Source organism: Etheostoma spectabile, chromosome 20 (assembly GCF_008692095.1).
Source record: "Etheostoma spectabile isolate EspeVRDwgs_2016 chromosome 20, UIUC_Espe_1.0, whole genome shotgun sequence".
NCBI lineage: Eukaryota > Metazoa > Chordata > Actinopteri > Perciformes > Percidae > Etheostoma > Etheostoma spectabile.
The window spans coordinates 18319873-18344695 of record NC_045752.1 but is presented as its reverse complement, the minus strand read 5'-3'; the positions used below and the strand labels follow the sequence as shown (position 1 = coordinate 18344695).

Below are 24823 nucleotides of genomic sequence, written 5' to 3'. Positions count from 1 at the left end.
AGTCTGATGCTGGCAACACATCACATAACCAGCAGATCTGCCCTGCGTAACTGTGGCTTGACCGTGACATCAAACCTTCCAGTTAGTACTTCTGTGAAGTACTACGGAAGCGTATTTCTGCCATGCCCAAAAAAGAAAAACGTATCAGTAATGCGTACTTCTGTGATAAGTTAACTGTTAGAGTTTTTCATGTTTTAACGCAATACATACAAAATACACGTTTGGATTAAGCTCTACTTCATGCTTGGGCTGAGACATTAAAATATCACATTGTGACACAGAATTTCACATTTTACAGCATTATTATGTAATGATTAAAAGGTTTTTATCAAAAGTGTAAAATGGAGTTCTATCTGCAGGGATTTTTGAGACAAACTTTCAATTCTATTTCAGAATGAATGTTACAAAATGAACTTTTTCAGAGGCAGTTTAATAAGAGAGTGCAACAGAAAAATACAATGAGATATACAAAATATTAACAAAAGCCTTATAACAAAATAAGGAATGTATATGGTTTGAGAAAATGTGTGGACAAGAACTCTTCAGTCAACATCATACATATGAATACACGAAAACAAGAAGTTGTCATTTGTGACAGTTACAAGATAAAGATATCCAAATGTGTCAAAGTTATACATCAGTGCCTCTAGACATAGTTTTAAAGATAGCAACAAGCATGTAAGACTCAAGTATTTTCTCAAAGCGGTGCCTTTTAGACCAGTTTGGAAAAATAAGCTCTCTACAATATTACAAGATCTTATATTGAAGATAAGTTGCTCATGTTGGCTGAGAAGTCAATGGATTTCAAATACACTGCATTTTTTTATTTAAGCACATTTTTGCACAGAAGCTTTCACCTCCACTGTGGCTACAGCAACGGAACAGCCCGGGGAAGGAAGATGAGAGGCGGCTCGATCGGAGCCATTTCTAATCAGAACCTCTAAAGGCTTCACACCACGGCAGTGTCATGCGCTGAATGATGCCACGTTGCTGGAGCCGTCTAAAGACATGCGGCCCGAGATGCAAACATCTGATGTCCCGCGTGACGAGTGACCATTGTAGATGTACTTTTTGCTAAAGCACCATAAGTCCAATATTATTTGCTTGAAGTGGCTCCTGAACTTCACCCCAATGAAGGCGTAGATGATGGGATTGAGACAGCAGTGCAGGTAGGCCACGCTCCTGGAAATGGCCAGAACCTGGAGTTTAATCCTCTCTGCCTCACAGCCTCGCTGCTTAAAAAGAGACAAGGTGTGGTCCAGCAGGGCCACGTTGTAGGGAAGGTGGCACACGATGAAAACCACAACAACCGCCAAAATCACCCGGACGGCCTTGTGCCTCTGGCTACTCTGCGCTTTCAGCAAGGTGAACACGATGCTGGAGTAGCTGAACACCATCACCAACAGAGGCAGCAAGAAGCCAATGGCCATTTGAAGGCTGGGAACCACCACCTTCACTAGCTTTGCGGTCTCATTCTTGCTGAAAGAAAGTTGACACATCACAGTGACACCCCCAGTCTTCAGCAGATTCTGCTCTTCAAAGCGCTCAGTGTAGAGGAGCGTGGGCAGTGTTAAAACCACAGAAAACAGCCAAACAGCTGAGCAGATGAGGCGGCTGTAGGTCAGGGTGCGAGCGCGAGCACCAAAGGATTTTCTCGCCCAAACTATAGCAATGTAACGGTCGCCACTAATGCACGCGAGCAGGAGCATGCCACTGTAGAGGTTGACACTGTAGGCTGCCCTCAGGATCTTGCAAGCCACAAGGCCCATGAACCAACTGTGCTGCTCGTTGTATATGATGAACGGCAGAGCTAACACAAAGATCAGGTCTGCCACAGCGACGTTGTAGAGATAGACATCGGTCATCGTCTTGGTTCTTTTGTAGAATATGTAGGTGAAGATTACAAGGGCGTTGCCGATCAGGCCGAAGGCACAGATGATGGAATGGATGTATGTTTGGGTGATGACCTCCACGGGGTTAGGGTCGAGGTTGCAGAGCTCCTCATCCTCTTCTGTGTAATAATCCTCATAGAGGGACGTGACCAACGTGTTAACCATGTTTTTGATCTGGAAAAGAAAAGATGACAATTTGAAGTAATAATAAAGCAATTGATAATAGAGAAGTTAGTAATAATTAGGGGAATCCTACAAAATGTCAACATTTCCCGATCAAATTTGGTGTTTTCGTTTTGATGGTCTATATTCACAACGTTCCACTACTCCGGTGCCACCGGATATCGCGCCAGGTGGCACTCTTTTCGGCTGGATGTCTGTTACCTTACCGCTTTCTTTGTGTTGTAATTCGAAACTCGGTGGATTAATGAGGACGACGGTTAGTGACTCCTCAGATCTCTGCAGGGTGAATCCAGACAGCTAGCTAATCTAATCTAATCTGTCCAATCTGAGTTTTCTGCTGCACGACTAAAACAACTTTTGAACTTTCCTCCGGTCTGGCAATGCAACACTACATTTTAATACTGCTTATTTATAAAAGGAAGTGATGCTATATAACTAAATACATTTACTTTAGCAGTGGATTAAAGTACAGTTTTGAGTTACTTTACTCAATCATTTTCATCGTATACTACATTATAAGAAATAGTATCATATATTATATATATATATATATTCCTAATATAGGAAATATTGTACTTTTTACTCCTATATTTATGTGACTCCTATCTCTTCTAAGTAATTTTCACATTAGGATATTACACCAAGAATTTACCAGCTATGATTCAGTGCTTTGCTATTAAAGTACTTCAAATTGGCTACACACTGACGTTATAACAGTAAGTATAATATCCAATGATACCGTACATTTGTGTTATTAACCCTGTGAAAGGAGTTTTTTTGCATAATGACTACTTCTGACACAATGAATACATCTTTACTTAGTTCTAGTGGCCGGAAAAGTACTTAGATATTTTATTTAGGTATAAGTTACAATACCACAGTGCATTCATTGTTTTATTTTAGTAAAAGCACATGTACTCAAAATACTAACCCTCATGTTGTCCTCATGTTTTCAGTTTTTTTTTATCACAAAAAAATGGGCCTTCCAAATAAGCCCTAAAAATGTCAGCATTATAAATATCAAATGACTTTGAAAAAACATCAAAAAAGTACCCACAACATTGAAAAAGTGACAAAAAAGGTTTAAAAAAAAAAAAGCAATAATAGTGTTCCATGGTTGACGGAAGACAACACAAGGGTTAAAAGGTAAAATATTCACTGTGGAGAATGGCCCATTTCAGAATCAAATACGTTACATTATATTATTGGATCAGAATTATTGATGCATTAATGTAGAAGCATCACTTTACTGTCAATAATGCTCTGGTTGATTAACTATTTTTTTTATATTGCTAGGTAGCTTAATCATACATCATTTATTACTGGATTATTTTGTCTTTTAATAATATGACCAGGCTTAGTAACCAGTAAGTGAAACTCTCAGATGAATTTAGTGGGCTTAAAAGTACAGTATTTGCCTTCAAAGTGGATTAAAAGTATGGAAGTACGATAAAATTGAAATTCTGAGTACCACAAAATTTGACTTACTGAAAAAACATTAAGTGGCAGGGAGAGGATGGATGGAAAGTGGTACCAAAAATCTAGCACATCATTTAGATTTTTTTTGAGTTTAGTGCAAAGCGTGCACCCTGTACAAACAGCTTTTTTTTTGCCCTATACGAATAAAAGCCATTGTTCTAGTTTAGCTCTTCCTCTGGGTTTGAATGACCCAATTTCAGCCCTATTAGACCTTAAGTGAACACACGCAATGGTTGGCTGCAGGTGCTGCACTCTGTGCTCTGTCTGATCTTAAAGGCTGATAAAATCCTAGACATCAAAGCTCTGTGATGTCTTATCGAGAATCAGCAAGTGTGTAGGAAGGCGCCCAGTGTGGAGCGAGGTCAGTGTAGAGCAACAGACTGAGGATCTAAAAATCTAAATCTAAAAGAAAATGATCAAGGAGCTTCTCTGTGTCACACCTGAACAGCAGATTTCTTTCCGTTTTAAGTGATGGATATTAAATTACACGGACCAACAGCATAGCACAGAAATGAACATGGTTTCTCCTCTATGAAAATAGTAGCATGAGAGAAACTTGAGCTTCAACGTACTTCTTCAAAAACCTGATATGATGATATCTCTTTTACTTCTCCCAAGCAACGAGTAGGAATATTTTTAGTGTGGTGCAATGGCACTAATAGATGAGGAAGGTATAGGGTTTTGTACCCATCTGTGTGGGATAGATAACAGCGCGAGAAAAAGGGTCAGCCTTTTGTTTAGAAGCGCTTTTTTGAGAACTTCACTGTTCTGTAAATATTATTTACACATGTTACAGAACTGGTAGTTCTGTAAAAGTGTTCCTTCTGTGTGATGCGTCATCTGTTAAAACTCTGAAACTGTGACAGGGTTTATCAAATGTAAAAGTTGTACAAAAAAAAAAATCTTTTTGAAGGTTGAAAACGGATTGTACATCAATTTTTAAATGATCAACGCAATTTTGCGCTTTAAAATGAAAATAACACCCTTAAAGTGCATTCCCACACATAGATGCTACTAAATAAACAATACACGGACACAGTAAAATGCACCATGCAGTTGCCAAACTGAAGAAAATCCTCCAGCAGAGAATTTGGAGCCTTTTCTTTGTGCTTCTATTTTCTGTTCAGAATATACATACCTTGCAGAATGATGATTCTCTCGGTTTAGTTCTTTATCCTCAGGGGCCGACGCCTTTGAGTCAAAAGAGAGTAAAAGAAATGTTCCTCCCGTGTACCAGAGCTTCTTATAAGCTGCTTATAGGACAGAGTTCAGCATGGGGGCTCATATGTCACAAATAGTGCACGCCTAAAAAAATCACAAGAAGGAGATAAAGCCAAAGCCACATTCTCACAGGTTGTGCTTCTGTGTGTGAGCATCAGTGATCTTTCTCCTTTTGATGTCACATGCAGGGACATCCTCCCCCTTGCTTGCTGAATGCAAATTCGTAGGTTAGTGTTGATTTACTGCAAGTTGGCTTGATTTACCACAGTTGTTCAGAGTATCAACAACTACCACTACTGCTGAGACACAAATGGCTTGTTTTTGTGAGCAACTACTGAGTATGGCGTCACACTTGTAGTCAATTACAAGACAACAAGTCTCCTAAAGAGACAGTGGAAACCATCTCTCTTTCTTCACGCCCTCAAACCTCAGTTTGGTTTTGCGGAGAATTTGTTTCCCTTATTCGGAATACTTTTGTTTTCGATTTTGTTTTTCGATTGCCGTCTTAGGTTTTGTATTTTCTGTTATTTTATTTATTATTATTATTTTTTGTATTATTTTTTTTTATTTTGTATTTTATTTTCTGTTATTTTAAAGGAACTTTTGCATTTGTTTTTTGCCTATACTATACTTGTTTGTCTTCTCTTTTTGTGGTTTTCTGCTTTTAAAATTGTAGTTTTTTGTTTGTATTCTACTGTTGTAAACCTTAACTTAGTCTTATAAATCTGTTTTGATATTTTTACAGCGTTTACTTTGTTCTGTGTCAGGCTAGTGGTTTGAAAGGAAGTCGATCTGGGCTACACTGTGATGTGTACGACAATACAACAATACAGAGTGTAGTTGCTTTAACTCAACATGACCAGCAGATAGAGTCGTTTCAGTGGATAAAAGTTAGATCTGAGAACTTTAAGACGAGTTGGAATTTGTTTGTTTCTTTTTCCTAATAACTAATTAAATTAAATTTTATTTATTGTATCAAATAAATCAAATCATAACAAGAGTTACTACACTCTCTAATTGTTGCAGGGCGTAGCAGGACGTAGCATGGCAGGGAACAACTAACAATTAATTGATACAGCGTGCCCGGATAGCTTAGTTGGTAGAGTGGGTGCCCATACATGGAGGCTTACTCCTCAATACAGCGGGCCAGGGTTCAACTCCAACCTGTGGCCCTTTGCTGCATGTCATTCCCCCCTCTCCCCCCCTTCATGTCTTCAGCTGTCCTGACAATAACAGGTCTAAAAATGCCCAGAAAATGTTCTTTTTTGGCATTTATTTTTGACAGGACAGCTGAAGACATGAAAGGAAGAGAGAGGGGGAATGACATGCAGCAAAGGGCCGCAGGCTCGCTGCTTCGAGGATTAAACCTCCACATATGGGCGCCCGCTCTACCAACTGAGCTATCCGGGCGCCCCCAGAAAATAATCTTAAAAAGTAAACAAAAAAAGTAGTTGATATGAACAGAATGCTAGATCTCATATGTCATTTTCAAGTCATTATTTGCAGGAATGTATTGGAGGGTCATCACTATCTCAAATAAGATTTTATTTGTATATTCAATCTTTTGGGCCCCATTTAAAGCGTAATGATATACTCTTTATGTGACATTTGTACAATATATGTCACAGTTACTAATCATGGTTTAAGGTGTTTTAAGTAGACAAAGAAAAACTTATTTCTTCTTAAAGTAGCCTAATACACTTTTAACAGCTTATGGTGGAGGTAAAGAACTGTTTGTTGCAATTGAGATAAAACCTTAATTATCATAATTTTCAACACAACGGACTCTTTGAATGCCATGTAGGGGAACCTTCGTCCCTCTCTTAAACTTAGAGCAGAACTCTTACATCCACACCCATAAGCAAATACAACATTTTATAATTACTCAGAGTGAAAAGATGTAGTTGAGGGGTAAATAGAGGTTTTCATCAAGGTAAGACTCAATTGGCAAGGTTGTGTTGAGAGATTCAAAAGCCGGCTGCATCAAGCAAGAAGTTGATAGTAAAAATGTTTGCTTTTCAAAATAAAGGTTTTTCTAACTTAAAGAGCTGTAAAATACACGCTCAAACCCCAAACTCAACCCCTTTAGTTACATTTTAGTTGAAGTTGGTTTTAACCTGTTCTCATCACACACAAGACATGTGGAGCAGATGCTGGAAGGTCCTGGACCGTCAGTGGACCCAGTTAAGTCAAACTGATAAATCCAACAAATAATGCTGTAAGCATTAAAAAAAAAGCCTGTTTAAATCAATGACAGGTTTCAATATGATATGACAGTGTACTTGTTGGTACTTAAAGGGGACTTGGTAGATGAACAGCAGATACTAGTGTTCGCTACCATGTGGCAGTGGTGACCCAATTTGAGGCCCCTTGTCACTCCACGATGGAAGTAGTGTGCAGATTTGAGTCGCGCATGCGTCACTTTGCGACAAGTAGCCTACAAGATGCTAACGAGAGACTTCTGTAATGTCAACACAGTAGAAATGGACCTACTTAACAAAGTTGGTTCACTGCTGGCTACAAGTCAGCAATCAAACACAACAAAGGTTGTCAGTTGAATGGCGTTTTGAGCGTTAGCAACCAAACTATCACAGATAGCTACAACCTTTTTGAAATGGTTCCCATCTTTTGTTATTGTTTGTAATGAGAAAAGTTTAGCATTTCATGGATTTCACAAATTTCAGTATGACATGTTATGCTGTAAACCGTTAAAATCTGAGCATGCGCGACTCAAATCTGCACTCGACTCACATCAGGGAGTGACTCCCCTATCCAATCCAGCCTTGCCTGTCTCTATGATTTTCTTCCTGCTTTGACCATGGTAACTCTTTTTTGACCCCAAAAAACTTTCTCAAACTGAAAGTTTAAGTAGGCCCTGCATATTCAGGGGGCAGTAGGCCCTCTTTGTGTTAATTTTTTTCACGTTAAGGGAGTAGCCTGCTCAACTCTTTGAACTTTGGTGGCTAGTTTTAATTGAGTATTTGGTTTTCATGCCTAGGCCTATCATATGTAAATAAAATATTCAAGGACATTGAAATAGTCGAGGTCTGGGATCTTTACCAACCTGAGGAGAGTTATAGGCTACTAGAGTCGAAGTCCTGTGACAGAAAATTCAGCAGCAACTCTTTTGATAATTCAGACCATTTGGTTATTTTACACTCAACTAAACTTTTATGAAATAAATCAACAGTAGTAATAGTCGAATTTTATTTTGAAGGCAATAGTCGGAAGTGCAGTTTTGTTTCATCGTTGACGCACTTTCTCATACCTGACTGCGCGCGCGACCGGTGTGGGCAAGTCCAAAGCCTCGCGGCAACTCGCTCTGCAGGTTATCCCGGTGAATCACTCCTCAGTCGGCTATAAGTAGGACAGCTTTCCTCATGGTTTTATTTTCCTTTTCGCGCTCCCAACAGGGACTTTGTTTTCAGACACCATGAGTAAGTCCAACAGCCTGAAAGTAAAGGGCTTTTTTAAATCCAAATCACTTGATAAAGACAGCAAGAACCTGAAACGGTCGGACACCCTCAAAGATGGAGTATCGACTTTACCGACGAGCCCCGGTCCCCTCAGCCCGGGACACAACGCCACATTGGCCGGCGATGTTGTACCCATTCCCCCAAAAGAAAAGAAGGGAAGGCGGCTGTTGTCATTCAAGATAAAACGGAAGAAATCCAAGCGCAAAGAAGAAGGAGAGGAGGTGTTCTTCACTGATGAAGTGGGCAGCTTCAACAAACAACTGTAAGATAAAAACCAGTTGATTAATGATAAGATGTTCCCCCTGTTTTTAAGGCCATGCTTTAAGTCTAAAATAGGCCTACATGTTGATCTTTGAATATGAATACCATACAAACTTAAGCCAGTCTGCATGAACATTTTGGACTTTTAACTGTAACAATGTAATTGTTTTGAATTAGCAAACAGATGTATGCCACAATCTCCCATTTATTAAAAATAATGGTCTTTAGACCCCTTATCAGGGTCATTGTTTGTCAGATATAATCATATCAATTGCATTTTAATCATTGTTTACTCTGGAGGCTTGGTGACACTGCTGCAAAAAAAGAAAAATCCTAGACCTACTTTTTCCTTCTCTTGATATGTAAATGTAATAGTGAAACTATGGGCCCTGAACACTCCCATATTGACCCCTGACAGTCATAAGACCCCAATTTGGAAACCAGTGCACCATATTTCACAAGCTGACAACTTCATGAAAACAAACCACTGTGGAATTGAGCTGAGGTTGAGCTAGGTTAGTCAAGTTTGTAAGTTGCAGACAGGTAAACAGATACAGGGCGGAGGATGTGTGGTTAAGCACCAGATGCTGTTGCGTTGCTAAGCTCAAGGAAGTTCAAATATTTAATTTGACATGTTAGGTCTTCCCTCTGTAGGAAGTTGTTGAAAGTGAATGTGAAAACACAGACTGACCCTATTGTGTTTTGGTGCCCTTGGGCAAGGCGCTTGACCGCCATCCCTTCCCTTCAATCCTTGTTCATTGACCAACAGTGCAAGACTGGCAGCGAATGTCACTGTGAAGCAGTAAATATACATGCGGAGTCACTCTTCCCTGGATAAATTCAAGATTTAAAAAAAAAAAACTGGTTAACCTCAATTGGTCACAATAATGACATAGATACTTCCAGTACTTTATGTAACCAGAGATATTTTTTTATATTTTTCTTCTATTTAGATCCAAATGTTCTGCTTCCAAGCCAGCTTGTGGATGAATTGAGATTTATTGCCCGGTCTGACTCAGGTGTTATTATCACCTGTCAGGATAACGTACTCTGACGGAGGGCACGCATTGCATAACAGTAAATGCTGAACTGAAAAACCTGCGGTACGGGTGTTACACATTTCCCTGTTCAGTCCAATTATATGTGGCTCAATGAAGTTGATGTTGTGTCTGAGCAGGTCTGGTACTGAGAGGTAAATGACTAATACAAAAGACAGAGTGGGGGCCCAACATGTACACATCGTAATAACAAACGGCTGACTCATATGAATTAGCATGCACTATTAATTATATGTCTTATCCACTTAGCTTAATCGGTGTACAATTTTGAAATACTGACACTGTTGTGCATCAAAATAATGTTCTCTTTTTAAACTCATCATTGGTTTGAAAGCTGCTGTGATTTTTTTTTTTTTTTTACGTTTACACATGGCCGGCTAATTTCATTACGGACATTTAAACCTCTTCGTTTTACAAAATTACATTGTGCACAGCTTTCAGTTTGTTTGTTTTCTTCAGAAAAGTGTTCATTTACACATACCTGTGTATACTGTGTATGCCCTCAATCCTGTCAAGAGCATGCCAAACCTGTAGGTGGCTGTGTAACGAGAAGCTCAAGCCCACATTAGCCAATCAGAATCCAGAAAATAGCAACAACAGCAAAAAATCACTCCCTCTCTCTTCTCTTCGTCACTTCCTCGGCTGCCTAAACCTCCACATCTGGCCTGAGGTTTTAGAAATAATCATTTTCAGAGGCGAATTCTCCATTTGCGTGTAAACAAAGGTCACAAACAAAGGGAAATGTCTCTCTTTTTCTAAATAACTACATACGTGTAAACAGGGCCTTATATACTTCCAACATCTGCAGGCAAGCACATTTCCATTGCATTTGGAACTTTCAGGTGCAGTCTGACTTTTATAGATGAAAACTATTTTCTATATAACCACTTGCTGTGGCGGCTAAGGCTGCTAAGGCTAGAAGAATTGTGAAATAAGATAAAAGACAATTACTTACATAGCCAACAGATTTGGAGAAACATTATCCGTTGTGCTTATGGGTACCTGATGTGCATTTCCACAGTTCAACAGAAAAAATAAAAGTATAACCAGTTTGCCACAAACATTTACATATAAGGTTTTCATTGGAGCTGAAAAGTTATTCATTGAATAGATTAGTTGATCGTTATGATTTTAATTGCCAACTCTCAAAATCATTTTTCAAGCAAAAATACCAAACATTTGCTGTTTCCTGCTTGTGTAAACTGAGAATTATTATTACTCCCAACAATTTCCCTAGAGAGACCAAAACCAACACAACAAACAGTACATTGATAATGTAAATAATAATAATGTCTGCTGTCAAAGATTTTGCCAATGCTGTATATACCACGTAAGCTCTCCCTTAAATACTGTACCTCTGGTTGTATGATAGCAGAGGTTTTGAATCTAGGGGGTGATCGGGGGCCTAATTTGGCATCACTGCTGGTGTGATCCCATTGCTAAATGGTCTCTAGTATGGCTGCTCGATTATGGAAAAAAATAATAATCACGATTATTTTGTTGCATTTGTTGAAGTTAAAAAACAGTGAAAAGTAGTGAGTTAAACAAATCAGCAGTGAAAACATCTTGAAATGTGAAATTGCCCTTAAAGGTTCCATGAAATGCTGCTTTTTGTTTGCTTTTATATAGACCTTAGTGGTCCCCTAATACTGTATCTGAAGTCTCTTTTACATAGACCTTAGTGGTCCCCTAATACTGTATCTGAAGTCTCTTTTATATAGACCTTATTGGTCCCCTAATACTGTATCTGAAGTCTCTTTTATATAGACCTTAGTGGTCCCCTAATACTGTATCTGAAGTCTCTTTTATATAGACCTTAGTGGTCCCCTAATACTGTATCTGAAGTCTCTTTTATATAGACCTTAGTGGTCCCCTAATACTGTATCTGAAGTCTCTTTTATATAGACCTTAGTGGTCCCCTAATACTGTATCTGAAGTCTCTTTTATATAGACCTTAGTGGTCCCCTAATACTGTATCTGAAGTCTCTTTTATATAGACCTTAGTGGTCCCCTAATACTGTATCTGAAGTCTCTTTTATATAGACCTTAGTGGTCTCCTAATACTGTATCTGAAGTCTCTTTTATATAGACCTTAGTGGTCCCCTAATACTGTATCTGAAGTCTCTTTTATATAGACCTTAGTGGTCTCCTAATACTGTATCTGAAGTCTCTTTCCCAAATTTCAGCCTTGGTGCAGAATTACAGCCACTAGAGCCAGTCCCACAATGAGGTTTCCTTAGTTTGTGCCGGGGGGGGGCAAGGTGGAGGCTGTGGGTGTGGTTTTGACCAACTTCCATGCTTTGCTTGTTCGTAAGCCATGATGTCTCTCTCTTTCTCATGGGTGGGCCAAATCCTCTGGGCGGGCAAAGCAGAGAAAGTGGAGGTAACCTTTCCACATATGACGTCATAAGGGGCGAGAATTCAGATCGGCCCATCTGAGCTTTCATTTTCTCAAAGGCAGAGCAGGATATCCAGGGCTCGGTTTACACCGATCGCCATTTCTAGCCCCTGGGGGACCAAAGGCGGGCTGGGGGAACTCATATTAATGTTGAAAAACCTCCATAAAGTAAAAGTTTGCCATGGGACCTGTTTTTAACCAACTGTTAATACTGTTACCTTTCATCCATGCATTTTAAGACAGGCTTGTACAGTTTTAGAATCCGTCTACAAGACCGTAAACCTCTCTATCTCTTTACCGGTACCGAGTGGCATGGCCTGCTGAGTTAGTTTGTACAGGATTGCGCAAACAAACACACCTGGACCAGTCAGGCATTTGCCCTATATTCTGTACCAGAACAGATACAACACGCTGTAGCTTATCACTGACACGGCTGTTTTGCAACAGACTGAGATCACTTTAGTTTGAGGCATGTTTCTCCTGTCTTGTCAAAATGACAGATGTGACTTATGTCAGCGCTTTCTACTTCCTGGTCTGTGTCTTGCGTGAATCAGACCAGTATAACACTGGTAATATTTGATGCACTAAAGGAACAGGGAAAGTACAGCCTGTTCAAACTCACTGATAATACTGAGGGATTAGAAAAAAGTTCAGAGTTTGTGTTTGTGGACTGCTTGTTTGAGTGCTAAGGTGCAAGGATACATGCTTTCTCTCTTCTTCATGTTACTGCAACAATGTTAAAATGTCTGTAGGGGGTATGTGAAAAAGATAACCATTTCCCTGGATAGATTTAACCAAAGTATTTGAACAGTAGGTGAAAAGTGTATGCAGTCTTCCAAAATAATCTAATCTAGCAGACTGGATCAGCCTGTCGCACCCTTCAGCACAGGCTGCAGATTCCTGCCCAGGCAATTTGTAGACAATTTCTTGGGCCAGGGTGTGGAATTTGAAAGCAAAAATGAACAAGTTAACCTTTTTGTGCACAACACCTGTGGTCCCATAAGCAATGCAGGAATTAAGGGTGATTTAAAGTAAATCACCCTTAATGCAATCACTCATACCTTGTTTTTTCATTGGTTTAAACATGAATTATGACTATAGCATGACTCAGGTTTGTGGGGTACAATGAATGTGTATTTATTATAGCCCGGTTTTACCAAGATTATCTTATTTTTTCTTTAATCCATATCAATGTAAGATTATTCTCTGAAGGCAGTGACATTTCATGCTGTAGATAAAGGGAAAGCTATCTCACATGGTTTCCACTGGGTTTTTAGAGCACTTAGGGGCAAATGATGTCATTGCACAATTATTTCTCAACTTCTCAGATGGTTCTGTGTGAACAAACAATCTGGCCCGTCATGTTAGTGTTGTAGTGCAGACAGGGAAAGCAGAGTTTTTGGCCTGTAAACATCAGGATGTAACCTGTGATCTCCTTTGTGAGCCGTCACAAATGAGGTGGCATTTCGTGCTATGGAGGGAAATGGCCAAACCTCTTCTGGTTCTAACCACAAACAAGACTTTTGACATGTTTACATATACAGTAAATGTACATTTGCTCTTCCACTATATTGAGGAACAGAGTCCGAATGCGCCACAGGGTACTGATGCATTAATGCAGCCAGGTTGCCTTCTGGTACTAGCTCTTTTTCACTCCAGAGTCTTCTTAGTGTGGTGAGCCATTATGGCTTCAGGGCTAGGCTATAGGATAGGCTTATATTGCTGCCTGTTAGTTTGATATGCTCTTACAACGCATCAATATGTTTTAGCGTTTTCATTGGACAGGGATTTTTTTTAACCAGTGCTTTGGTAGACAGAATGTTTTTTAGAATGAAAGAGGGAAAACCTCTGTTTGGGATTAGACTTGAGACACATGACACAAATGATGTAGGTTTCTAGCAAACCTGTGCAGTTGGCACATTGGCTGTTTGGGGTTTACAAACATTGACTGCATAAGTGGTCCAGCGGTCAAATTTTGAGCAAACAATATGAGGTGAAAATTCAATTTACATTCTTTCTGAACACAGCTTCATTAACTGAAAAAAGCCAAAGTAGGGCTGGGCAATAAGGAGAAAATCAGACATCAAGATATTCTTGACCAAATACCTCAATATTGATATTGCGGAAATATTCTAGGGTTGAAAATGTATACTTTAACAAAATATCTTCACACTTAGATTTTAGATAAATAATCGTCAGAAATGTGGACATAATGTCTAAGTGGGGAATAGACAAATAATAGCTAGAACAAGTTTAGAAAAGTACTTAACTTTAATGTAATGCAGCCTTTAAAACCAGTAAAAGACAACACTTTTGTCATATCACAATATTACAATATCCAAAATCTAAGACTATCTAGTCTCATATCACGATATCGATGTAATATCAATATATTGCCCAGGCCAAAGTTCACAAGAACTTTGTTGGGGGAAAATTCAAAGTACAACTGGGAAAAAATTATCATTAAAAAAAAAAACTTTGATCAAAAAAGACCTCAAGAAAAATCTGTGGAAGCACTTAATGCCTTTTAATTTTTGATACTTAAATACACATTTTAGTTAACTCTGTCACTTGCTTAAAAAAAATCACGTTGAACAAAATTCAAACTTTTTTTATTTTATCAACTCCATTCCACATAGCCTATTTCTGAACTACATTGCCCAATTAATGTTGTTCCATTCATTTCCATCCATTCATCGACAGTGAAGTGCCAGATCCACATTACATAGGTTTTCCTTGTCAATATCATAATTAAGATTCATTGTTTTAACCCATTCAGTCCCAGTGGGCCCGGCTGCCGACTCAGTTTTTAGTGCTACACCATTCCTGGCATCAAGTTATCTAACATAACATTATCCCAATGAGTTTGATGCAAAGAAAACAGAAACAGCCCTAATTGTTGGTACTGTTTTTTTTTTTCCCCAAGCAATGAGGAATCTGATATTTTCTTATTTAGTTTGGTAAATCTATGCCATTTAGACATGAGTTCATATAGTAGCAGCAACGAGAGAAATGAAGGTGCTTGTTCTCGAGAACTTTTGAAATGAGATCAAACATAATCTCAAACAACTTCTCAAATATCAACTTCTTATCACAGTAACATTAAAGATAGAACTGAATAAGGATGCAGTAGCTCTTTTAATCAGTTAGTGTTGAACAAGTGAAGGAGCTTTCTCAGAGATACATTTAAAAATATATAAATATCCTACGCTATTCATTTCAGAGCTAATTTTCATTTACGTGTGTTGCAGCTGTATGTTTATACAACTTCAACATAAAAAGAATGTAACATAATATGGATGTGAAAGCAGTTATAAACAGCCCATGTGACAATAAAATTTGTTTTGGTTAAAATCAACAAATAATCGTGAGAATAATTGTGATCACAATATTGATCAAAAATAATTGTGATTATCATTTTGGCCATAATCGTGCAGCCCTAGTCCCAGCTAGTATAGATGCCTGTTGGCTCTTACATGAACAAAATCAACAGATCCACCTTTCCTTTGCTTGTGATCCAGTTCATCCCTCTACCTGTTCTCTGCTGTTTTACTACAGGAGCAGGGGTTAGCCAGCAAAACATTTGACTAATAGCATTTTCTAGAAGATCTGATGATAAGTAGGATGATTCACTGCTGATGGTCAGGTTGCTGTTTATGGTAACTACTTGAACAACACGGACAAACCTTTGGGGGCCTTAAACAGGTTCTGCCTTCTTTAAAAAAAAGGACACATGGCTTTTTAAACAGACAAAATTTTGTCACATGTTTACCCAACCAGCCACAGTTACAGATGTTTACTTTTGTTAAGGGTAGTCATATCTGGTATTGAGCATTGCTCTGTCAGGTGCTGTCTAGATAAGTTCTGAGATAGGCGGATGTTGTGGAAGGACTGGCAGAAGAAGGGCATGCAGATGGGGTAAGAAGGCGTCAGGCGATTCTGACGGTATGATAACCTTCAGCAGAAATATCATGGTTTCAGGGTATTGCGGTATCGCAATTACAGCTTTAAAATGTATTGTCTTTGAAATGTCTGGGTAAAAAAAAAAACATTTTTTCTCCAATCAACACACTGTTTTATTTTCAAGCACACTGGACGGGAGAGGGATTTCTAAAATGCACTTTCTGTCCTTGAAGACTAAGGGTATACCTTGAAACTGATAACCGGCCTATTTGGCTTAGGGAGGGTTGGGAGAGGAAACAAAGGAATTAACTCACATGAAGGCTTTTGCTCCAGGGAGCAGGTTGTGAAATGTGGTGTTCCAACTGTTGAGAGGGAATTTCTTTCCGTAAAGTTTGGAACAGGTTTGTAGGTTAGGAGGTGGTGGTTCTTTTTTTACAGAAATGGTTGACAAAACAAAACCAAAAGAATAGTTATCTGAATAGAATAGCATCTGTGATGACCACGATTTGCTGTTCAGTCTTATCATGTTCTGAAACACATGATCTGTTGTGATATATACCCACTTGCACAACCACTTATTGACTAGTAAAATTCGCAGAGGCTACAACCTTTGTTCTGGCTTAATGAGCAGAATGTTAAGGCTCGTGTCTCGTCTTGTTGCTGTCCTCCGTAGTGATTGACAGGTAAATAAGATCCTCTGCCCTAATGTCTTCTTTCTTCTACTTGATTATAACTGACAGCTCTACCTACAGCTAAATGAGGCAGAGGCGCTTCAAGGCATTTAAACCTGTAAAAAACTGTTTGTTTACGAGGGGTTTGTGCACACTCCTTTATCCTTGATTTATACTTCTGTGTAAACGCTGTGGGTATGTACATAGGTACGTGGAGATACGGACTCCTACAGCTTTGATTATGGTTGTGCGGAGGCTCTACGCAGAGCTTTTGCCGTAGCCTACGTAAGTGGCCTGAAGGTTATACCTGTGGATTAGTGTGTGTGTGTCGTGAGACCAAACCTACAAACATTACGACAGCTGAATCCTCCAGATGGGTGTTGTCGGATTTGGTGGAGACTGTATTTGAAAATGAAAGTGTCTGTGTGCACAACATGTTCTGAAAAGCTGTTGACTGGCTGACCTGAGCCATGGCTCAGTGGTATACATAGACTGTATGAGCGCCTGTTCACACCTGCTCATTCACATGTAAACAAAGACGAGACAGGTATTCATAAAGGAAGACAGAGCGCTGAGGCCACACAGACCATGCTGAGAGCCTAGCTATGGATTTTCCTAACTAGTTCTATTGTTTGGAACTAGTCAAGACAATAGTGTGGTATATAAAGCCAGTATTAGGACAGGGTATTGGTACTCAATACCTTTTAGGATATTGATTGAAATAACCCAGTACCAAGTAGTATTGGAACTTCTTTAGTCGATACCGGCATTTAATTCTTTATGTACCCACATTTAGCAAAAAAATGACTTTTTTGTATGGTTAGACTGTTCTAGCTGTTCTATTTTTTACTTTTACCCACTAAGTCATATAATCAAATCTGGTGATTATTTATCAAAAATCTCATTGTGTAAACAACATTTTGTTAAAGCACCAATAGCGGGGGCTGTAACGATACACCAAACCCAGGATTTGCTTTGGTATTCGGGTTGGTGGAGAGTTATTTTTCTGCCACAAGGCAACGTTTTGTCATTGATTACATACCACTGTGCAACACACACCACAGACCTTATTTATTGATATGAATAATTTCAATGTTGATCCAACACCAAAGATTCTTTTGTATCTTAAAATAATGTTACCAAATTTCCATGCCATAAAGCATTAAAGAGCAGTTAAAAACAATTAAGAAATTAAAAAGAAAAACAGAAAAAAATGACAATGAAAGTTACAGTGCAGTATAAGAAATTAAACATTAAAGAGCAGTTAAAAACAACTAAAAATATAACAGCAGATAAGATTGTCATATAATTTTAACAATGCAACTTCAGTATAGGAAATTAACGATTTTGAAAAAGTCTTCAGCCTTAATTTAAAAGAACTGAGAGTAGCGGCTGACCTGTCAATTTTTCTGTACTCAGTGAACCATTTTGTAGAAACCCAAACTTTTTTTGACCAATACGGTAGGCATTCTATACAGGCAGAACCATATTTCTTTACCATCTCATCCACCACGTGCCCATAAAAAACTGTCCTGGGAAGCTGGACTCTGGCTTTGTGAGACCACATTTAACTAAGGTTAGGAGATAATTAGACCAGACTCTGATGATCTACCTGAACTTAAATAGCTCAAGTCATTAGATTTGTGTGCATACAGTACATAAATATGTGTTTATTCTGCTTATTTGATAAACCAGGACTCACTGGAACAAATGAATGTCACCTGATAAGTTGGCTCAGTCCAATGACAAAGCTCGGTTCAATAATAAAAGGTGGATTTTAAAATAGCAGCTACGACAAGTTGTTCTCCAACAACAGCTAACACCACTTGTACATCTGGAACTGAGCCAGCTTCTCACAAGCTTATTAAATATGTGTTACTACTGCAAGGGCAAAGTAGAGCTACTTTTTTCTGCCTCGATGTTACATGTGGGTTGATGGCTGATATAAAGGCTGGATAAACCAGGGTGGTAGTCATGGCCTAAAATATAAAATGGACTGGAGAATGGTTAGGTTTTTAACTGGGGATGGGGTAATCATTTTTCTGACTAAGATTTTTTAATGTTGGCATTCAGACCCTCAGTTGTGACTTTTAACGGATTTCATGCTTCTTGTCGTCGGGGCGGTCAGGCCACGGTTGCTATCTGGTCAGTCAGACTGATTGCGGTAAAAGCGGAGCGGCCCCAAGAACAGACTTTTTTTTCTTTTTATAGTTAATCATTTCAACCGCGTTATTACAGAAATTGCTCTGCACCCAGAACCTCCGTCGCCCAGGCCACAGTTGCGTAATCCCGCCGTCCACAGCACCCTGACCGCGCTGACGGCAAGAAGCATGAAACACCTGTACCCGGAGTTGTTGATTTGTTGCTGAAATACGTGGCCTGTACTCTGATGGCTTTTAAGCCACTGTGTTTGTTTAGTCATTCATGTTTGCTATTATTCTGTGGAAGGGAGTGTTTCCAGTCGAGCCGTTTTAGCTGCAGTTATGCAAAAAGTTGAATGCAGAAGTTGAATAGTGCCAAATTCAAATTCACGTGTGCATATTTTTGTTTTTGTATTGCATGAATGTCAATTTCTCTTTCTGTCAGTCTGCATGCTGAATACAATTTGATATGCAATGGTCACTGGGTGTTAACTCCAGCATAAACTCCCCCATTGTTACTCTTTTGTGCTGAAGTAGGCATTCAAACACAGCCATCAAACTCAAGGTGAGGGAGCAGCAAACTGCCAGGTGTTCCAAAAGTCGACATGATCTGGCTTTGGTGCTGAAACTCATATTTGCTATTGAAGCTGTGTGCATGTATTCGTGGGTGGGTTTTATACACAGAAGCTAATATACAACAAATTGTACGCACAAGCCCACTTTCATGCAGTCTCACAGTCTTTACAAAAACAAGCCTCCAGCACTGGAAAAGGAGTGGTATTTAGCACTGTCCAGTTGGGATTAGGCAAGAGCTGTGGGCTGACTTAAGTTTTTCCATGGTAAAGAAAGTTCTTATTGTTAAAGGAATCCAAAGAAATTTGGAGTTCATCATTATTGCAGCACACTGAGCACAGGAGTCAACTTTGGTCAAAAACATCCTTATGTGCCTTGCTGTTTTGAACCTCTGCATCAAAGTTCTACTTTTCCCACTCTTTCATTTCTGCATGAAACAGAAAACGGTGCCTAAGGCATGAATAAATCTGGTATTTTTTGTGTGAGGAAGTATCATCTTACTACTTGAAGAAACAAGTTATGCATTCTGAACATACAGAGAAAATCTAAAAATGAGGTGCCATATTGTTGCATTAAAATCCTCTTTAAAGTTTCTACATATGGATGCTCTTTGCAGTCAGGAAAGAAATGTTAAGTATTAGAGATGAAGCACCCTGTTAGCTCACCTGGTTAAATGTGCGCCCCATGTACTAATGCTCAGTCCTTAACACAGCGGCCCGGGTTCAAGTCCGACCTGCTGCTCTTTGCTGCATGTCACCAGTCTCTCTACCCCCTCTCCGGTTTTAATCTGTCCTATCAAAAAAGGCTGACAAATTGGTTTCCATACAGTTAAGAAGTAATTAAGCAAGTATAAAATAGAATATGGGAAAGAGAGAGTGAGACAGAGAAAATGGAAGATGCCTTCCGCCTCCCCTTCCAAAGTCAACATGTCAGCATTATGAGCTGCCGTTGTAACATTGTCATCCATATGTACTTATGGCAACATCCCAACCATCTTCCCCAAGGAGATTGTGACAATGATATCCTGTATGCATTTTATTACTTGCACTGTACTTTCTGCAGGCTGGTGTGCACATGCAGTTGGCTCTATACTGCAAGTACAATGTAGTTAATATAAAAAGTTTTTTTGCAAAAGATGCATTATGTCTGCACTTTGCAGTTGAGGAAAACACTTGAAAGTACTCACAAACATGTTGGCTTGGTTTCTACTGCACACCATCATGCCAGTTCCTGCAGTGGAAGTGTAGTGGCTGCAGCCTACTGGTTGTTACAGACCCGCCCAGCATCTGGCAAACACTCGGCCCTGCAGCAGTTGTTCCAGGCACTCCCAAATGCACAGTCACTCTTACAAACAACGGCTGTTTTCGATTCACAGTGTGAAGCCCCGTTAGAGCCTATTTACATCTTGTCATTTGCACTTTAGGGTATTGATTTTAATTATAACTGTATCATTCGTTGCTTAGCATAACATCTGGCTTATTTCAACACTAATTGAAACTGCTGTGTTATCTGAGCATGAAAAGGGAAAAATTAGACCTATTGCAGATCATGAGCCTCTGCTTTTTATTGCATTGTACCTCAACCCCAAGTTATCTATTGGGAAACTTGACCTTACATAAGGCAGCAGTCCAGCCATGCCCAATCTGTATCGCACTCTGCTCCTATTGTGTACAGAAGTCAGATCCAGTGCCCTTCTTCACTGTGATCTGGATTTATTCTTGGAACAAGATTTATTCCATCAACAGCCTCTAGTGTTTTATTGTACCCCTCATATGCCCAACAAAGGGGAGTTGGTAGTTGAATCCTTTCCATCCCTTGTTTGAGTTTATTCAGTAGTTCTACACAGGTCTGCAGGTTTGCCAATCTCAATGAAATCTGTTTTATTTGCCAGCCTAATAAATGAGAGCTAAGTGTGCATTGATAACCTTGATTATCTTGGCACCAGCATGTTGTATCTGTGTGGTGTTATTCTCTGGGCTGGCTGAAAACCTGCAGTGGATTAAGTTCATGGAGGTTTGAGACTTTGAGACAGATTGAGACTTACTAAGATAATGTGACCGCTAAAATGAAGCTTAAAAACAGCCAGCCAACTCCACTTTCCTAAAAAAAAACCTTTTAGGTTCACATCTACTTTTCCATCTTTACCCCGAATTTGAGATCAAATCTTCTCTAAAAGATACACTTTTACCTCCAGAAATAATTGAGGAATGATGCCAGTTGCTATGGTGTAAGACATAACATGAAACATTCCTTGTTAAATTCTCTTAAATTGTGCACTTACAACAGTAGAGCTTTTGTCTGTGTTGCAACAAAGAGAAGGTTCAGACAAGTTGGAGCTGGTTTGTGCCTGCATGTTGACAGGATGCTGGGGAGACTTGCAACTGATTCTGCAACAAGGGGTTATTCCCAAAGTCTCTTTTCACAGTTCTCCCACAGCGACCTATCACTGTTTTTAAGATTGCACCTGGCCTTCAACCACTTGGACTTACAGGCCTTCTAAATCTTTTGACATACACCTTAAATGTTTTTTGGGGGTCAAAGGATACAGAGTGCAGCGGCCCCCTTTTCCCTCCAGAAAAGTCCAGATTTAAAACCCAGCCCTCACTGGTTATTGGTTTGTGTCTATTATATATTTTTTTTGTTCACTTTTATTTGACTTTAAAGTTCAGGTGCTTACGAAGCAGTGCAGCAGAAACATCGGCAGGTTGTCTTTCTCATTGCACCAATATCTTTAAATATTTAAATATAATATCTTTAAATATTCTCTAAAGCTACTAAAGTTAGCAGCAGTTTTTTTGTCAGTTTTAGGCCTCTGTGTGTAAAGTACAGCAAAAAAAGTACATTTAAATAGGAATAGATTATTGGGCCATTTTATTTTGGCAGTTTGCAGATTATCTGTATCAGCGTTTTATTTGCCTGATAACAGATAGTAAATTATTAAAAGGTGCAATACTTTGGCTCCGCTCCAGCTCTGTGTCTGTCCCTCTGTGACGTTGACTTTTACTGTGTATTATGTTGAAAGTTTATAATTACTAAATAAATGCTTAAAGCATTCAAACAAACTTTTCTGTTGGATTTTTTGTAACATTCCAAAGTCTTAATTTAAAAAAAATTTTTTTTACTGTAAATGCATATCTGTTTCAAGTATCGGTTATCGGTTTGAATAACTACTAATAATCGGTATCGGCCTTGAAAAATCAGTATTGGTCGCTCCCTGGTAGGATACAGTGAATATATAACCGATATTTGGAACAGAAAATCTTTTTAAAAAATCTTTAAGACAGAACACAAAACTTTGTATAAATTAGACACTTTCAGGATAATACACAGTATCAGTGAGATAGTGTTGTGGGCGGGACATTAAGTCTGACTCAGTGGAGAGTGAAAGAGAGCTGTCGCACACTTTTTAATTAATTAACTTTATCAGTTATCATCAGCAAATAAAACGTTGAAACAGATAATCTACAAATTGCCAAAAAACAGTCCGAAAATCGTCCAGGGCCTATAATCGGTCTAGCACTAATTTCTTATTCTTACTAGAAATTTGACACAAATACCATTTTCAGTAACCGTATCCTTGTTAGGTCTACACGATATGAGGAAGATATGTGTTAACGTTGAATATCGCAATAACCATCTGATGTACTCAGTTCGGGATCTCTGCGGCTTTCAGTATTCTTTTAAAATACAACCAATGTGCTTGTTGAATTTAAAACAAACTACCATAAATCATTTCCAACATTCTTTTATTTATCAAATTAAAAATGATATTGAATAAAAAAGGCACCACTAAAGAAAGAATGAATGAATTGTAAAGTGCAGTGTTCTACTGAGATTTTATATGTATATATATATATATATATATATATATATATATATATATGTATATGTGTATATATTTTAAGATGGTTTTATACTCGCAAAAATATAATAACTCACAGCTTTAGTATGGAGATACTCTGGCCGCCTCAAGTACTGTGATTGTTCATCTAGGTCTGCTTATGTTTTCTCCAAGTTTTCTTTGGTGCCAGAAAACACTGATCAGAAAAACAACACGCAAGTCCTTCTTTTCAACACGTCACACTTTGTGATCTGGCAAAACCACCAAGTGAAAACATGACACAGCCGGAGACTGTCAGGGTGTCTACTGTACTGATCTCAAACAGCACAATATAAATCAGTTCACACGCTGGAGGCATGGACGTGGGAACTGTAACATTTATAGCATTTATCCAGGGTAAGAGTTGTGGATACTGTTGCCTGTTACCCTTTTCATCTACTGTACAAGTGTCAGCATGATCAGGCTCTGGTGTAATTTGAATTCCAATATTGCCATATTTGATTGAAAGCAACAGGTTTATGCTTGTTCCTTGAAGGATCTTGAGGAAAAAAAAAGGGAATGTAGATAGACAGGATGAAGCATGTCCAGCAAAAAACAATTTCAAAAAACTATTTCATTTTATCATCTTTGACATTTGAATGTTTTTTTAAATTGATTTGACACAGGAGGAGATATAGGTCATTTCTTCCTTTTTTAATTCTTCCTATTGACAGCTTGTATTGTTTCGCCATGTGACTGTGTGTGGGTGTGTGTTTTACTATGGCAAAATGTGGTCCTGGAAACACATTCTGTCACGGAAACTACCACAGAGGCGGTTTTGAGTTCATTGTCAGTTGTCAATATTTCTGTCTACCTGCGGGCAGATGTTGTCACCGTGATAGCGTACAGACGCTATGAGTCACAAAGCTTTGCAGGTGAGAAGTTGAGATCAAAAATGAATGCTGAGTTTCAAGATAGGTGTGGTCTGAGCAAGATGGCTGTAACACACACACACACACACACACACACACGCACACACACACTTTATGCCCTCCACCAGATTTGGCGTAATGGCTGATGTCAAGATATTCTTTCTTTACTCTTTACAATTCATGCAAATTAAGAAGCCCTCGTCCTAAAGCCTCTTAAAGCAATACTTTCTTTTGAAAAAAGGACACAACAACCTCATTAATAAATTCAAATGTACCAATAAACAAGACTGTGATATGCAGCATACATATCTATCAGGTCATGCAAAAACCATTGTTTTAATAGCTCCAGCAAAGAGACACCATCAGGTGTTCAGCCTGTTTCATCAGGCGTAAACGCAAAACTACCAAGGGTCATATCAGGTGAGGTGTGGAGTTGGGTATGGCCGGCGTGACTGATTGATCACACACAGCCGCTCAAAGGATGTGAAAATAATAATAATAATTATTAATCCAGAAAGCGGAAATTACAATTTACACTCTGTTGTTATTACACACATTACACACAGGCCTGAATTACGCACACACATGCTCAGCTCACACATGCACTAATGGAGAGTCAGAGTGAGGGGGCTGCCCATGGAAAGGGACCCCAAGCAGTTGGCGGTTTAATGCCTTGCTCAAGAGCACCTTGGCAGTGGCCAGGAGGTGAAATTGCACTTCTCCAGCTACCATTCCACCACCATACTTTGGTCCGTATGGGGACTTGAACCAACGACCCTCCGGTTCCAAACCCAACTCCCTACTGACTGAGCCTT

General features: G+C 39.0%; 2 protein-coding genes and 1 long non-coding RNA gene across 3 annotated transcripts in view; 1 reads left to right on the top strand and 2 right to left on the bottom strand.

The window, feature by feature from the left end:
* Positions 1–623: 623 nt before the first annotated feature.
* On the bottom strand, positions 624–20873 carry LOC116669698 (uncharacterized). Its single transcript, XR_004326838.1, has 4 exons — positions 20862–20873; positions 19233–19242; positions 3321–3324; positions 624–696 (listed from the first exon to the last, which is right to left on the bottom strand). It is a non-coding gene; the product is annotated as an uncharacterized LOC116669698 (long non-coding RNA).
* On the bottom strand, positions 696–4925 carry ccr6b (chemokine (C-C motif) receptor 6b). Its single transcript, XM_032499688.1, has 2 exons — positions 4693–4925; positions 696–2066 (listed from the first exon to the last, which is right to left on the bottom strand). The coding sequence occupies exon 2, from the start codon at positions 2055–2057 to the stop codon at positions 966–968; it is 1092 nt and encodes a 363-aa protein (XP_032355579.1). The 5' UTR covers positions 2058–2066; positions 4693–4925; the 3' UTR covers positions 696–965.
* crybg1a (crystallin beta-gamma domain containing 1a) overlaps positions 8077–24823 on the top strand; it is a gene marked incomplete in the record, with an annotated part of 47702 nt that continues 30955 nt past the window's right edge. The window contains 1 exon segment of the mRNA XM_032499684.1: positions 8077–8513. Within this exon segment, the coding sequence (XP_032355575.1) occupies positions 8209–8513 (305 nt within the window).

Excerpts from the sequence above, each read along its gene's own strand:
- ccr6b (XM_032499688.1), bottom strand. The coding sequence starts at position 2,057 with ATGGTTAACACGTTGGTCACGTCCCTCTATGAGGATTATTACACAGAA.